Raw genomic sequence first — 16800 nt, 5'->3', positions numbered from 1 at the left:
CAGGACCGGCGCAGGCGGGGAGCGTCTCTGCGCGTCAGCCGAGCACCCTGCTGCGAACACGGATGCCCGGCCTGTTCCAGACTCCATAAAGATCGCCTTGACGGCTGGCCCCCCAGCCACGGGCTGTGAGGATGAGGAGGCTGCCTGGGGGTCCTCCAGCGGCCGGATGCGGTGGTGACGCCAAGCCGTCCCAGCCCTTCTCCGAAGCTGCCTTGCGCTGCCGTCCGAGGACAGCGAACTGCTGACTACATGAGCTGGTCGTCCGGCTCCCTGTCGCCGCGAACACTCAGTTTCCTCTGCCTCTGGCTTCAATCAGCCGGAGACCCTTTGCTTCTGCTGATTGCTGCCCACCGGTCTGCAGAGCGTGCAGGCAAGCCGGCGCAGGCTGCCAACTGTCTGACACAAACACCAGAGCAGAAAGAACCAAGTGTTTTCCGTGCAAACCACTCTCAATCATGGTGGAGGGTCTGGGCCTGGCACCAGGCCTCATGTCGCCCTGGGGAAAGTGCCCCCTCTCGCTTTCAACAGGGCAGCTGCCCTTAGGCGCCCAGGCCAGGCAGTGTGGGCCAGCAAGGCAGAAGCGGTTGCAGGCTGGCCAGTGTCTTTCAGAGAGGAAGAGTCTTCAAAAGAGGAAGAGAAAGATTCCTTCCTGCGAGCCAAAGGCTGGCACAGCTCCAGGAAGAGCTTGAAGATCTTGCTCGCTTTCTTTCCGTTCCATTGGTTCAATAAAGGCTTCCTCTGTCCAGGAACTTCCTGTTGGTCTTTTCTATATCTACAGGAGGGCCACCGCCAAGTCTGGTGGCAGGGAGTTCCACAGGCTCAGAGCCCCTGTGAGTGAAAGAAAGGGGCAGGTCGCTGCACTCCCTTGGCCATAGAGTGCAGGAGCAGTGGGCGGGGCTGGGCTGGCACTGCTGGGCCTCCCGTTACAGCGACCGTTGACAGCCCTTGACTGGCAGTTGGCAGCCCCCACCCCCGCGCCTTCCCCTCAGGGCCACTCTCCAGCCCTTTTAGCCACGCCCCTTTCCCCAAGCCACGCCCCCTCTGACTACTAGGGCTGGCTGAGAAGACCCCGCCCCTTCTCCGACCACGCCCCCTTTCGCGACTGGGAGAGAGAGGCCCCCAGAAGATGACCCAGAGGGCGGTGGCTTAGCTGATTGGGCGGGTGGTTGCCCGGGGCGACCGTCGCGTCACGGGGCGGGGCGAGAGGAGGAGGGACGCGGCCCCCCGCCTCCTCTGGCCCCCCCGCGGCCAGGCCGGGCCGCCTCTGACGGGACTGGCGGCAGGCAGGGGGCGCGGGATGAGCGCCCCCGCCGAGGAGGCCGCCCGCCTCGGCTTCCCCCTGCACCGCCTCGTCTGGGGGAACCAGCACCGCCTGCTGGAGGACGCGCTGGACGGGCAGGTGAGCGGGCTCCGGTCTGCCGGCACAGGCGCCACAACACCCCTGCGAGGTGGGCCTCCCGGGGGTGCTGGTGGGGTCAGCCCGGTCGCCTGCTGGTAGGGGGCTCTGTGGTCTGTCTGCCCACCTGGCACTGTGCTACGGCCCCCCCCCGGTGGTGCTGGAGTGGTACGGCCCCCCCTTGAGTGGTACGGCCCCACCCAGTGGTGCTGGAGTGCTAGGGGCCCCCCTTGAGTGGTACGGCCCCCCTGGTGGTGCTTGAGTGGTAGGGGGCCCCCTTGAGTGGTATGGCCCCCCCCGGTGGTGCTGGAGTGCCAGGGGCCCCCCTTGAGTGGTATGGCTCCCCCTGGGTTGTGCTGGAGTTGTAGGGGCACCCCCTTGAGTGGTATGGGTAACCCCGGTGGCGCTTGAGTGCTCTGGGCAACCCCGGTGGCACTTGAGGTGGCATCTGGTGGTACCTGCAGGACCCCTGGAAAAAACTCTCCACATGCTCAGAGGCACTCTTGTCGCACTCTGCACGTTTCCTCACAAACCAGAGCTCCCCTGGCGCTGCCCGCAATCTCTGAACACCCTCTGTACTTATTTGGTGCCCCAACTCTTTTCTCTCCAAGACAGTGTTTCTCGACCAGTGGTATGGGCATCACCGGCGGTGGTGTCTGGCGGTGCTCACGGGACCCCTGGGCACCTGCCGCCCAGCAGCGAGGCCAGGAATGCGACCCAACGGACAGCGGTGGGAGGCTCAGCTTGGCGAGCAGAGCTCCAGAGGGTGCTTTTCCGTGCTCAAAAAAGCCCCCCTGCCCACCTTGAGCCTCTTACTGGTGTTGGTTGGCCTCGCAACCTGAACTAACTGGCAATATCACCAGTTGCTTCCAGTGGTACTTTGAGTAGGTGGATCACGCAAAGTGATACAGTGAAGGACAAGCATTAAGAAGCACTGGTCTGGCACATCTCTCCGAGGAGCCCCATTGTGCAACGTCACCCCCCAGCCCCCCCCCCAGCACAGTTGCTAAGTTCCTGAGCAGCCCTGGGACACCATCTCCTGGTCCCTGAAGGGGGACACCAGGTGCCTCCTCCCTGAACTGGTGGTGCTCTAGTCCAGGGGTCTTCTTCCTTTTTCATTCCTGTAAGTTGCCACGACCCCACAACGGAGGCTTTGTGACCCCATTGGGGTCCCAACCCCAGGTCTGCCTGCTTGGAAGGCAAGGCTCTGCCCGTATTGCTGCAAGTGCGCAAATAGGGCTAGCTGGTCTCTGTTGTCCTGGCAGGAGCCACCATCAGTCTGCTGGCTGGAGAAAGGAACGTCTGTGGCAGTGCTGCTAGTGTGTTCTGGGCAATCCGGGGGTCCCACAGCAGCAGACCCCCTGCCCAGCAGCCCGGTTATTTCTGGGTTTGTATGTGTTGCGCTCCCCGCAACCCACTTTGAAATTCTGTGGACAACAATGCTCTGTTTTTAGGAGTTGCTGCTTGGTGCTTGTTTTGAAAATGGACTTACCAGGAAGTGAAAGGTGCATATCATAAGAGACTGTTACGTGTCACAGGGCCAGTCTGAGGGCAGCCAGGAAATAAGAGAGAGATGAGTGCATTGCAAGGCGGTTAGTTGTTCCCAAGCAGTACAAAATGTGCGAGGGGGGAAAGAGCAGTAGAGGTCACATCGTCACTGGGCAATGCAAGTGGAAGAGGGAGCGGCCTGTTTCCTGCAGCCAGACTGCAGGTGGAGACTGATCGGTGTGAGGAGGGCTCGGTTTCAGAGGACAGGAAGCCTGAAAGCCAGGACTGCAAGGCCTGCGGGGAGAGGTGCTTGTGTTTCGGAGAGCTGAAAACAGCAAGAAGCACCCTGGTTTTCCTCAAGCCTGTCGCCTTCTGCCTGAGGGACTTGTGGGATGACCCCCAAGTGAAGTGGGTTAAGCGGAGGGAGCGACACTGGGCTGAGGTCACCCTGCGGGTTTCGCAGCTGAGGAAAGATTTGAACGTGGGTTCCTGTGGTCCAGTCGGCCTCCCCACCAGGGCCTCTCTCCTGCCACACTCCAAAGCAACAGGGTGGTAGCCTGATATTCTCGGATGCGCTGGACCCAAACACAGAAGGGCTCATAGGTTGCGAGTGGTGCTGCGGGTGTCAAGAAAATACTCGCAACTCCTTGAAGGAGGGCTGGGAAGAGAGGCGAGGCAGGTGTGACGACTGGCACACACTTTCCTCCTGCGTCCAAACGCCCCCTTCCTCTGGGCAGGAAACCACCCTGAAGCAGGAGGCCTCTCTGCTGCTGCAAAAAGTAGAGACAGTTGCTCGCTCCTTGGGGCAGCCGGCCCCTCCCTCCAGCAGGGCTGCCATCCTCTCTGCCCAGCCCTCTTCTGCCTCCTCCCTCAGCAGAAACCTGGGTGCTTTCAAGCCACAAAGGGTGGTTTCTATTTAGAGAAGTTGACCAACCCACTTGCTTCCTTTTTCTTAGACCAGACAGATGGAGTGATTTGCGGGGCAGAGTTAGGCAAGTGTGCAAGGGCGGGGCGGGGGTGCTGTTACAGTGGCTGTTTGCTTATTTTACACAGCGTAAGCAAAAAACCCATCACAGGTCTCTACCCCAAGGAGCTTACAATCCACAGCCTCGCTGCCTGCAGTCCTCAGAAAGGCAGGCAGTTGAAACCCTGGTTTACACTGACGTCTCTGTCGTTTTGATTTCCACTTCTGCCTGTACTGTCACATGATCTGGGAGAGCTGTGGCCCCCCTTTCAGAGAGCTCAAGGCAGCTCGTGGACCAGAGGGAGAGGTCCACACCTGTGTCTGTGTTTCTGGGTGTCGGCCCAAGCAGCCTGCAGTAGCAAACTGACCGTGAACTTTCCTCCTTGGCTTGCTGCAGCTTCTTGCTCTTCTGTTTCAGATGCCCAAAGGTAGTAGTGCCAGATGTAGGTAAGGTGGCCGTGGGGGGGAAAGTGGCTGGCTGTGTGCATGTCTGTGGTTCTCCTCCTGCCTCGTGTGGTGTGCGTTTTGTAGTGGTCTGTCCAGAGCACTCATTGTCCTTGCTGCCTGTGTGTCACCCAAGTGGGCATGCAGCACCAGTGGCCATCTGTGTCCATAACGCGTCACCAGACATTTTACAAAGTTGGCTTTGTAAAGGTTGTCACCACCATTTTGTCATTGCATCCTCCAGTAGCTGCCGAGGGCGACAGCAATTCCTGGTACAGAAAAGCAGAGCCTGGACTGCCAGAGTCCTGCTTTCTTTTGCCCAGGCTACCAGCTGCAGAGGGGACATTCTTTGTGCGCAGAAGGCTGGAGGCTCCGTCCCTGCCAACATCTCCACACTGGGCTGGGAGAGATCCTCCCCTGCTGGAGGCTCTGAGCTGCTGCCAGGACTGAGCCAGGCAGACCAATGGATGGGCTTGGCACAGGTCTTCTTATCTTCACGGAACTGTGATTAATTGCAGAAGGTTGCAAGAGGCAAGGCCTTCCTGTGGCACAGCAGCTCCGTTGGCTCACCTGCTTCCCCCCCCCGTACGCTGTCATTTGAGATGGCAGCATCTTCTGTGCCACGTGGATGGAAATGGAGTCCCGTTTGGTTTCTCTTGGGATTGCTGTCTAGGCTGAAGCTTGCCTGTCTCTGTGTTCGATAAGCAGCACAGTGGGGGGGGGGGGTTGAAGACTCCTGCTGTGGACGCCATGGGGTGTGCCCTGCGGGGCTCCTTGAAGCACTGCGAATGTTTGTGTTCAGTTCCGCGTGTCCCAGTCCTTGCGTTGGCTGCCCGCCCAGAGGTCTGACTGTTGGCTTCTTAACAGGATGTGGACCAGCGGGATCCCCGTGGCCGGACCTCGTTGCACCTGGCTGTTTCTTTGGGGTACATCGAGTCAGCCAGAGTCCTGCTGCGGCACAAGGCCGACGTCACCAAAGAGAATTTGCAAGGCTGGACAGGTGAGGGTTGTCCCCTTCCTGCTTGCAGGGGACCAACATACTGCAGGAGCATAGCCGGCACAGACATGGGGCCTAGAAGCTTCTTGGCAGAAGGGGGGCGGAGCAGATAGTTCAAGATTACCTTTCGTGTACCTCTTCTTATGTTTGTGTGTGATTCTGTTTGTAGCCCACTCTTCAGCCACAACTGGCTCTTCCAGCTCCAGCCACCACTGCCCCAGACCTGGTTCCACGGAGTGGGGGGCGGGGGAGCTCCTGTCCAGCAGGCCTCTTGTATGCCTGCCGTCCAGCAGGCCTCTTGTATGCCTGCCGTTCTTCCAGCTGACGGACTCCGCTTGTGTCTCTTCCAGTTCTGCATGAGGCGATCAGCACCGGGGATCCCGAGATGGTACACACGGTCCTGCAACACCGGGACTACCATCAGACTTCTGCCACCCTTGGTGGGGTCCCCGAACTGCTCCAGAAGATCAGTGAGGTGAATGTGGGTGTGTGTGTGTGGTCCCTTCATGGTTCTGTCAGATTCCAAGAGGTGTTCACAAAAAACTCTTGTCACTTTTGAAACGCCCTGTTTTGCTGGGCTTAGCTCTACGCCCTGCTTCCTCCTCTGCCTTAAGGAAGCAAGTCGAGGCAGAGAGGCTTTGGCTGCAATCCTGAACGTGCTTACCCTAGTGGCAAACCCCCCTTCAATGCACTGGGGCTTGTTTCTGAGTAGTCATGCCTAGGGTCGCACTGTGTTTCCTCATGACTGGCTCCAGTGCCTGGATTCAGAGAACTGGCAATTTGTTCAATTGATGCTCTTCCTGGTACAGAAATGCTTCGCTTAGTGACATTTTGACCAACGATGAACCACATATAGGATGGTCTGTCACTGGTTCGCTGTAAGGCAGTTGAAACTCCTTTTACCTGTCATTGGGGTTCCCAGAAGCCTCTTCCGGGTTTTGCTGGGCTTCAGAATGGCCCACAGAAAAGTTTCCAAAAGCTACCTCAAGTTTTCAGAAAGCTTCCTCCAGTTTGCTTCCAAAAACCGGAAGTAGCTTCTGGAACCTTCTGCAGGCCATTCTGGGACCCGAGGAAACTCAGCGCAACCTGGAGGAAGCCTCTGGGGCCTCTTAAAGACAAAACCACCAACACAAAGGTAAGTTTTCCACTCAATGAGAGAACGTATCCCTATCGTTAAGCGACACATACCTGCACAGTGACAGTTTTCCAGGCACGTCGCTGCTGTTTTATGGTCTTATTCTTTCTGGGACCCACTTCAAGAGCAGCGCTGTGGAGCTGGCGGTAAATAGACAGGTCCTGCGAGATCTCAGCATTTGGTAGTGCTCTGAACCAGGCAGCTGCAATGCCTTGCAGCCGTCGACTGATCTTTCCTCTGCTCAACTACTTTTTGGAAAGCTATTAATTGCAGCGACAGTTTTGCCAACCTGAGGCAAGGAGTTCCACAGACTGGTGACCTGCCAGTTAATACACATTCATTTCATTTCCTCTAACCCACAGCTGAGCCTGAGTCTGTTTGAACAAAGCGGCCTCAGAATAAACCACCGTTTCCTGAGCGCAGATGCAATGGGAGATGGTGTCTTCTTAAGACTGAAGGGAGAAGCTTCCCTCCCCTCCCTCTTTGTATAAAGGAAGGGGCGGGTGAGCCCAGAGACTCCCCACAGGGGTGGACAATCTGAACCTGGGAACGGAGTTGTGCAGGCCTTGCCTTATGCCCTGCGTCCGTCGTGAGCAGCTCTTCCCTTTCTCTCCATAGACTCCAGACTTCTACGTGGAAATGAAGTGGGAATTTACCAGCTGGGGTAAGTCGGAATCCACCTCTTGCCCTGGTCGTCCCTTTCGCTTTCAGCATATTCCTGCTCTGCGCGGCTGAGAGTGGGGGCTCTGGTTTAAAGCACAGCACCGAGCCTGTTTGTTTCTCAGCACGATTCATTTCAGTTTGTGTAGTGGAGCTGGCTCAGAGTCGCAGCGTGGGAGGCAGGGCTGCTGCGGGGCAGGGTGTGATGGCTGCTGGTGTACAGAGTTTGAAAAGTTCAGCGGGCAGAGAGGTCTGTCCCCGGCCATTGGCCTGGCCCGGCAGGGCAGCTCCAGCATCCTTCGGGTTGCCGCTGCTCCAAAAGGCCTTTGTTTTTGCTCTTTCTCTGCCAGTCCCCCTGGTCTCCAGAGTGTGCCCCAGCGACGTCTGCCGCATCTGGAAGAGTGGAGCCAAGCTGCGCGTGGACATCACGTTGCTGGGGTTTGAAAATATGAGTTGGGAGCGAGGAAAACGCAGCCTGATCTTCAGAGGGGAAGGTTAGTTGTGGCCGGGGAGGGGGGATAGGGAAGGTGTGCAAGGGGTTGGGGGTGCAGGTTGGGGTTGCAAGAAAATGACAGCCCAGAACTTGGGCAGAAGAGGTGGTGGCAGCCTGCAGGAACCGGAAGAGAGTCGGGGAGGCAGAGCCTGGCCAGCAGAATAATGTGTACTCTGCTTTTTAAGCGTGCCTTGCATGGGTCGTCCTGCTACAGGAATCCTGCAAGGTAACCAAGCAAGAACTGTTCCCTCCAGATCGCAAACGGGGAAGCCTGAGGCCGAGTGGCCTGTGTAAGGCCACCATGTGAGTTCACAGCAGAGGCAGGATTTGAGGCTGGGGTGCTTCGTGACCTCTCTATTCAGGGCACAGGCCCACTGCCTCTTTCGCAGCAGAGCTGGCGCCACCAGCAGCTGGAAGTGCTGGGCTTGTTTTATAAGCCTTGGAGAAAAGCACTTCTGAGACACTCTCAGTCTTGCAGGCCCCCGCTGCCCCCCACCTCCACAGTCACCACGGACGTTATTTGAGTGGCTTTACTGCCAAGCTTTGGGGCCTGATGCCCCTGTTCTCAGAGGAGCCTTCGCAACCACCCATCCGTCTGTTGCCAACACGTGCCTCCCTTTTGCTGCCCCCCCACCAGAGACCGGGCACTGGGCAGAGCTGATTGAGGTGAACCACGACGAGAAGGTGGTGGGGACGGAGCACTTCGACATCAGCCAGCAAATGAAGTGCTTGACCTTGGACTCCATGATCCCAAAGAGCAAGGAGGTGGAGAGACGCCTCACCTCCCCGATCATCAGCACTTCCTTGGACACGAGGAACATTGCCTTCGAGAGGTGGGGGACGGGAGCCGCCTCTCTGCAGGGGTGTGGTTTTCCTTGCCCGTCGTCATACCTGGGACCAGAAAGAGCTCTCCCCCATCCTGGTCCCGTTCCTTGGGTTGCTGGAGGTCTTTTTTGGGTGGAGAGGCTGTCTTGACTACACTTGGCTGGCTCTGCTCTCATTGATTGCATCTCCTGGAGCTTGCCTTGTCTGTGCTCTTACCGCGTGATCGGTTGTGGTCCAGAGAGCAGGTTCTGACTGTTGGGGGCTGAGCATGTGTGCAGACAGCACAGTGATTCTCAGAGGAGGGTATCCAGAAGGCACACAGGCCTACCCTGGTCGTCTTTGTTTTGCAAGCCTGCTGGGTGGAAACCTTTCAGGAGAGCGGCTTCTTTGCAGAGTCAGGAGGGAGAGATATTGGTTTGTGGAAGGGGTGTGTGTGTGTGTGTGTGTGTGTGTGTTTCGAAAAGGCAGAGGCACAGGTGCCTTAATCTCCTGTGCTCTCCTGCAGAAATATGTCTGGCTTCTGGGTGTGGAAAACGGAAAGGAGCGACGTGGTTAACAGTTACGAAGCAAAGGTAAGAAGCAAGTCAGGCTGTTGCATCAAAGGCCTTTTCCCATAACCCTTTGCAACTTTGCTCGGCCCTTCTGGCTAGAAATGTCACATGCTGCCCACCCCGCCCCACATACTGTAGGAGCCAGTGCTTCCCAAACCAAGATGTGCAGTGAGGGACTTCCAGGCCAGACAAAAGGCTGAAACTGGGTTCACACTTGATCTACAGAACACAAGTTACTAGAGAAAATCAGAATATGTGACATTTTAATTTGGGGGTATGAAGATTACTTTATACCACATCACTTTATTCTTTATAAAATTGTTTTGGCTAACAATTTTCTTCTGCAAACCAGATGAGGGTGCTTGCAAAGTGTTGCGCTTTTTTTTTTTTAATATTTCAAAAACTTTTTGTGACCCACCAAAATTTGACTTGTGACCCACAGGTGAGTCCCAACCCACACTGGAAGGAGCATCAAAAGCCTTAAGAGCAGGGTGGTAGAAAGCCCTGAACTTTACATAAGAACAGCCCCACTGGATCAGGCCATAGGCCCATCTAGTCCAGCTTCCTGTATCTCACAGCAGCCCACCAAATGCCCCAGGGAGCACACCAGACAACAAGACCTGCAAGGCCTCCTGGGAATTGTAGTTTAAGAACATAAGAACAGCCCCACTGGACCAGGCCATAGGCCCATCTAGTCCAGCTTCCTGTATCTCACAGCGGCCCACCAAATGCCCCAGGGAGCACACCAGATAACAAGAGACCTGCAAGGCCTCCTGGGAATTGTAGTTAAGAACATAAGAACAGCCCCACTGGATCAGGCCATAGACCCATCTAGTCCAGCTTCCTGTATCTCACAGCGGCCCACCAAATGCCCCAGGGAGCACACCAGATAACAAGAGACCTCATCCTGGTGCCCTCCCTTGCATCTGGCATTCTGACATAGCCCATTTCTAAAATCAGGAGGTTGCGCATACACATCATGGCTTGTACCCCGTAATGGATTTTTCCTCCAGAAACTTGTCCAATCCCCTTTTAAAGGCGTCCAGGCCAGTGGCCCCAGGTGGGAAGGTTTCAGAAGGGTGGGAAAGAAAAACAAGGGCCCCTTTCCTTTCCCCTCTGCAAGCCCCAAGGAGCGCAACAGGCTGGCTGGAGCCCAGAGGAGGGGACCAGTGGCAGCAAGCTTAGAAACATCCCGAAATGCTCCCTCTTGCCAGCAGGTGGCACTTTCTGGCACAGTCCAGGACATGCTTTAAATGGCTGTGGGCTGGGAGGGGGAAAAAGGCAGCAGGTTGCTTGTTTTCGCTGCCACAGGTTGTCTGTAGCAGCTTCTCTGGGAGTGTCTGAACCATGTGGGTTTGCTGCTTGGCGGGTATTTCACGGCAGGGTCTCCCCCTCCCCCTCTCTCAAAGGTCTACACGGCAAACAACTTGAATATCGTGACCAAGATCAGGACAGAGCACTTGACTGACGAGGAGAAGAGGCGGTATAAAGGTACCTTGACAGTGCTGGTGGGGAGGCCCCGGCTGCCTCTGGCAGTTGGTGCCAGGGCAGAGAGCTTCGTCCCAGGCCCCAAGACCAGACTCTTCCTGGCCAGAACTAAGGCCAGAGTTGCTATGTGTACGACATGCATGGTGGGACAGCCTCTCTAGTGTGGGGAAGACTCCAGCCCTCTGTGCCACGGCTGTGAAGCTGCTGGTGGCTTCATTCCGAAATGGGGGGGCTGGCTTGCAGGCTCTATGCCTCATTCCCTGCCTCCCAATGCGCAGAAGCACAGTTCAGCTGAGGGTGTGGCTGTTCTTGCAGGTGCTCTGTGCAAGCCCCGTGGACAAGGCTGAGCTCTGAGTAGGTTTTGGGAGGGGGGTTGGACCCGGGCACAGCTGGCACATTTGCTGCATGTCGAATGTGCAGGCTCCGCTGACGTGCTTCCCCGCCCCTTCCTTCCTTCCAGCTGACCGAAGTCCCTTTGAGTCCTTCCTGGGCACCATTGAGCATGAGTATGGAGCGCAGCAGGTGAGCAGGTTGTCCGTTGAGCCTTAGGAATGAGGGTCCCAAAAAATCCCCTGCGTTTCTGTCCCCTGCACGCTTGACGCACGTTGTCCCCAAAGCAGCTGCTGTAAACGAAAGCACAGTTCAGTGTAACGGGCGCCATCTCGTTACACAATGAAGTGCGTCCTTCTAAGCAAGGCACTGAACAGGGAGAGCTGCTCTTGTCTTTCTGCTTGTGCTTCCAGCACAGTTGGCTCCCCCACCGTGAGCTTTTCTCTCTTCCACAGGACCTCACCACGGAGTACGCCACAACAAACAACCCCACAGCCATCACTCCAGAGGAATACTTCAACCCAGACTTTGACCTGAAGGACAGGGACGTTGGGAGACCGAAGGAAGTCACCATCCGGACTCAGAAGTAAAGCCACCGGAGCGCCCGGGCTGTCAGGACATATCTCTCTTGCTGTTCTTTGTGCTCTCGGCGTCTCCTGGGTCTGAAAAGCACCCTCTGGAGCGTGAGATGTTTCTTGTGTCCAGCAGCGAGAACCTTGCTCTGAAAGGGAAGTCCTTGGAGCATCTGTCAAGGCAGGCCTTGACAGAACGGGCAGGAGGTTCCTGCACAGGAAGCAAACAGCTGCACAGATGTGTTAGGCGTCTAGATGATTTGCAAACACATGCATTCCTATTCGTACATGCAAAGAATCAAAATATGGGGGGGTTATTATTTGCATTTACAATGACCCCCCCATTTGTTGATTCTGACTTTTGTAGATGAGAATGTGTTGTCCCCTTGAAAAAGATGATGCCTCGAAATACGTTGAGAGCAAAGTCCCAGCTGCGCCGTGGCCTTCCACGAGGGCTCGGCCCCCGACTCAACTGCTTTTAAGGGAGCGTTCCCGGCGGGGGAAACTGCTCACAGTGTGCCCCCAAGTGTCTGTGACTTGAGCGAATGGGCTTTGTAGGTCAGGCCTTGTCTGTTCTCAGCAGAAGCCTAGCCCTGCTTCTGCGCAGATCCCAGTCACACCAGCAGGAGTCGCACAGCCCGTGGCCAGGCTGCGTTTTGCCCCTCACATGGTCTTGCAGCAGACGGAGGCCTCCTGAGCCAACCGTCCTCTCCTTCCCCTCTCTGGCAGGCTGAAAGCCAACTTGTGGATGTCGGAAGAGTTCCCCCTCTCCCTCGTGGAGCAGGTCACCCCCATTGTCGACCTGATGGCCCGGACCAGCGCCCATTTCGCACGGCTGAAGGACTTCATCACCTTGGACTTCCCGCCTGGGTTTCCGGTCAAAATCGGTATGGACCTCCTGCGTTCCGTGGGGCGTCCTATCTCTTGCCCAGCACTTGAGTCACATGGGCAATTCCTGTTAGGGAGGAGGAGTAGGAGGGAGGAAGATCCGGGCCTGGCTTAATCTGTCCCCCTCCCCAACCCCGCACAGAAATCCCCTTGTTCCACATCCTGAATGCTCGGATCACCTTTGGGAATGTGAACAGCTGCAGCACTGTGGAAGAGGCGCCCTCCCAGGTTCCTGCAGCGGGTCCTGAGCAATCAGGTGAGAGTTTTCGGGGGGGGGGGTGAGTGTTGAGGAAGGTGCTTGAGAGCTGGCTTTGTTTTCCAATCAGAGTCTGTGTGAGTGGAAGAGAACTTTCCAGACCGCTTTTCTGCCCTACAAGAGTACCCAGTGTGGATGGGGGCCAGTCACGTGCCTTCACAGCTGGCTTTGAGCCCGGACTTGCTATCACCTGGACACCCACCATGAGGAAGGTTTCCTCTCCAAGATCAGGGGTTTTGCTCTGGCATGTGACACCCTGCGTGGACTGTAGGAAGGGCCTGAGAACAAGGCCAGGGTCTTCCTCCTCTGGCTCTCCCAACCCTTTCCGCTGGCAGCCAGTCTGTGGGGCCAGGCCGAAAAAACCCAAAACCACACAATAAAACAGCAGTCAAAATAGTACTGAAAGCAGTATGGAGCGTGGCCAGATAAAACTCCCTAGTGGCCTCCCTCTCCACCAGCTGCAGAACACAAAGGTCCTCGTTGTCCTGGTCTTTGAGAACCTGGGGCAGCTCCTTCCATGGGGAGGGAGTGCGACAAGACAAACCCTCTCAGGATCTGCCTAGGGAAGGGAGGTGCAACCCAGTTTGACAATTTGCTCTGGATTTGGGGGCAGTTCTACAAGCGCTGGGGATCGAACCCAACTCTCTGACTTGTACTCCTGCCTGCTGCAGCCTCTGCCTTTGTGGTTGATCCGTCTGTCTTTGAGATCCCCGAATCCTACCGCGTTCAGGATGACGGCAGGAGCGTCCGTGTGCAGGACGAGGACAACGAGATCATGCAGTTTGCCATTCAGCAGAGCCTGCTGGAGTCCGGCCAAGGCAGGGTGAGTCTGTGGCCTCCTGGAAGTTCTTCTCCCTGCCATGTGAGCGGTGGCAGCGCCCCCTCGTCCAGCTGCTTCCACCTCGGAGATGCCTGCTGAGCTTCGAGAGCCTGACCGAAGGCGGAAGAAACACCACTGGCCTGTCCCCTTCCTCTCCCCACACTTCAAGAGGTGGCCCTGTCATGAAGCTATCTGTGGCGATGAGTTTGCGGCAGCAGAATAGGGAGGACCTCATCCATGGGTGACTTCTGGCACAAACTCCACTGCAGTGAACAAAGCGAACAAAGTGAACAATGGAAATAGGTTGGGGGGTGGAGTGGGCAGCCCCACAATCTACACAAGCCAACACACTAGAGCACAAGCCCTGCTGGATCAGCCAAAGGCCCATCTAGTCCCCGACTTCCCCAGTAGCTCACGGTTGCCTCTGGGCAGCTCCTAAGCAGGAGGCAAAGGCACCCCCTCTCCCCCGTAACTGGTATTCAGAGGCAGACTGCCACTGAGCTTGGAGGTTCCACTCAGCCTTTATGACTAGTTGCCAGTGCTGGATTTGCCTAATGCCCTTTTAAATCCATTTAAGCGAGTGGCCGTCCTTGCCGCCCCCTGCGACAGAGAAGTCCGTACGCATAATGACCTTGAGTCAGGGATACAGATTGGGGTGCAGCATTCCGAAGGTGACGACACCACAAAACTTGCATAAGGGCTGGACAATTGTGGCTGCTCTATTTTAATCTGCCCTTTCCGCAGCCATTGTGCATGAAGGGTTGGATGTGGTCGGTGAGCTTCCCCACTGTGACGCTAGATCTTCCTCCTAGTGAGGCACCACCAACTTGAACCCCACCAGCCAAGTGTGTGAAGTTGAGCCAGATAATCCTCTTGTGCTCTGCTTGGTAGTTTTGTGCCCAGTCATCTGGTTTAGGGAGATCCGGTGGGAGTCTGGGAGACAGCAAGTCCAGCGTACTCAAGAATTTTCTCCCCCTTTTAAACTCCCATTCTGGGAATACAAGGACCCACTTCAGTGCCATTCTCCGTGTCTGAATGGTGGCAGTTCTCTCCTCCATAAATTCTGGAACTGTGTTCTTGTGTCTTTGCCAGGAGGTCTTGGGGGAAGGTGCCAATGGCTCAGTGTCTTACTCGCAGGATCTCAACCTCCAGTATCAAAGGTAACGTTTCTTGCACGGAACTGCAAGTCACCTACAGAAAGATGCTGGGAAGCAGAGGTTTGCAGCTCTCAGAGGCCTGTGGAGTTGCTGGTGGGTGGACGCTCTTCCTCACACCACATGCCCGCCTTGGGCAGCTACACACTTGGCATGCGGCAAGTCCCGGGCTTGGTCCCCAGCATCCCCAAGCAGACAGGTCTCCCCTAGGAGGGCTGAGAAATATGCTGGGTGGAGCACCCACAACGGGGTTAGATGACATCCACCCTCTCCCCGAAAGAGAGGGGGCAAAAGGCTGGCTCCTAGCTGAAGCGGTTTCTCTGTCTGTCTCTCTGTCAGGGTCTTGCAAGAAAGCCTGCTGGCCAACGCTGGGTCCGCAGCCCCTGTTGCCCCCCTGCGAGACTCCTCCAGCTTTGAGCGGGATCTGCAGCTGGCTATGGAGCTTTCTGTCCGTGAGCAGCAAGAGCTGGAGAGGCGGCGGCAAGAGGAAGAAGAGGCTGCGCTGGAGAAGGCCCTGCAGCTCTCCCTCCTAGAGAAATGAGAGGCCCTTCTCAAAGGAGAGGGACGAGCCTGACCTTCATGCCGCCGAGGGTTCAGTCGCAGCTTCCAGCAGGGCCACGAGGACTGTTGTCTGTGGTGCCAAGAGGTCGGGGAGGGCCCCAGGAAGCAGCAGGCGCTGACCCCCCCTCTCAGAGTCTCCTAGGCCAAGATCTGCTCCTTTCTGTATGCTGCAAACTCTGCGTTGAAAAGGGAAATTCCATGAATCTCCTTCCACCTTCCCTCCCCCCCCCCCGCCCTTGGACTCAAATGCCTTCACGGAAGGAGGGGCAGAATTGTAGCCTGCAGATGACGATGATGACGCTGCAGGGAGAGGTGCCAACTGAGAACTTGGGGCGTTTGCAGCTTGCCCCCCTGCCTACCAAAGACACACGTCGTTCTCCTGACGTTTAACTCCACCTGGCCATGGTGCTGATGTGTGGGGGGGTCCTGAATCCCAGGCCTTGGCCTTTCCCTAGCAACTTCTGACCAGCCCCTCCCTGGCCACTCCAAAGAGGTGCTTTCTGAGGCTTGATTTTTTCCTTTAAAAAAAAAAAAAAGCACAATGGAGGGAAAGGGGACTGTGCTGCACCCCTGCAGGGAAGGGGGGAGGGCCTCTGCCGTCAGCGACTCCTGTCACCCCAAAGGGAAACCCACATTGCCTTTCCAGAACGCACACGTCTTCTCTTCTCCTGACGCAGCATTGTTCTGTCTGTTTGATGGCGGGTCAGTGCCTGCCTGGTGTTCCTGAGGGACACAGGAACTGGTCAGTAACAGATGTGGGGAGAAGTGCTTTCTTGTCATCCCCCGCCTGCTGCAGGCTGCATGCTGGCAGGTTTGGAGAAGGGGAACACATGGGCTGTTGAATACCCCCAGGGTAATTTTGACCCCTGGCTGCCATTTTCCAGTCTCCTTTTTAACTTCCTGTTGCACAAAGTCTCCTGAAGGCAGGTGGCTTCTGCGCACCCTGCTGCAGACGGGGCCCCTTCCTAGGCACTTGAGCACTTGCTGCTGGCCAGCCACGAGGACAGCCTTCGCTCACAACCCGATTGTGAGAGGAGGCAGCAGCTGCCTTTCGAGCAGCCCCTCCAAACGTGCTACGGGGCATTCTGACCCACCCAACCTTTCACGTGTGCTTTCACTGCTCTTCTGCAACCGGCAAGCAGAACTGCACAGCCCAAAGCAGGCAGGGAACTCGCGGTGCTCTTGGCTGAGTGGGGCCACGACATCCAGGTGCATTACTAGGGCGATGAATTTAAAATTGGACTGCAAGCCAATGGCTGCTTGGGAATAAAGAGCAGCGCTCCTTTTGAAGAGCACTTTCTCTGGTATGCTGGGATTTTTTTTTCACTACTTGCAGGGGAAAAGCTCTAAAAGCTAAACCAAAGGAGGGGGGAGGGCTTTTCCCTTCAGGGTATCTGTGTGTACACTGTGGCCAAAGAGCTGTTGGGCTGAGAAAAGACCCCCCCTCTGCACTGAGTAGGTCTCTCTCCAGCCCGTGAACATGTCTCCCTTGCAGCAGGTTTTGAAGCCTTTTGCAGCGTTTGCTGGAAGACATTGAGCTCTGGCACCAGCAGCAGCCTTCTGCATTGTCCCTTCAGTGTCTTTAGGTCTATAACTTCTGGTTGCCCCACTACGAAGCTTGACAGGAGGCAGCTGTGCCCAGGGGCAGGAGTCTTGCCAGGCAGTGGCTGCCCTCCGTGCCCAGCTACTTAGCACCACCTCCACTCTTGCTCTTCAGCCACCTGGTGACATTTTCTCCCAGGAAGTGCCTGCTTATCTTCTGAGCACCATAAGCCACC

The 16800-nt window shown here is 56.5% G+C and overlaps 1 protein-coding gene across 2 annotated transcripts; it reads left to right on the top strand.

Annotated features, from left to right (window-relative positions):
* Positions 1-1177: 1177 nt before the first annotated feature.
* On the top strand, positions 1178-16317 carry ANKRD13A (ankyrin repeat domain 13A). Of its 2 annotated transcripts, none has more exons than XM_066609612.1 (15): positions 1178-1399; positions 5160-5292; positions 5640-5764; positions 7043-7088; positions 7435-7578; positions 8215-8410; positions 8908-8974; positions 10363-10444; positions 10902-10963; positions 11227-11357; positions 12073-12230; positions 12374-12487; positions 13159-13310; positions 14400-14467; positions 14801-16317. In XM_066609612.1, the coding sequence occupies exons 1-15, from the start codon at positions 1298-1300 to the stop codon at positions 15000-15002; spliced, it is 1782 nt and encodes a 593-aa protein (XP_066465709.1). In that variant the 5' UTR covers positions 1178-1297; the 3' UTR covers positions 15003-16317. The 2 variants fall into 2 exon arrangements, with proteins under 2 accessions (XP_066465709.1, XP_066465710.1); XM_066609613.1 differs by lacking the exon at positions 1178-1399 and adding an exon at positions 1428-1448.
* The last annotated feature ends 483 nt before the right edge of the window (positions 16318-16800 follow it).

Source organism: Tiliqua scincoides, chromosome 14, assembly GCF_035046505.1.
Source record: "Tiliqua scincoides isolate rTilSci1 chromosome 14, rTilSci1.hap2, whole genome shotgun sequence".
Classification (NCBI taxonomy): domain Eukaryota; kingdom Metazoa; phylum Chordata; class Lepidosauria; order Squamata; family Scincidae; genus Tiliqua; species Tiliqua scincoides.
This window is presented reverse-complemented; position numbering and strand designations above follow the sequence as displayed.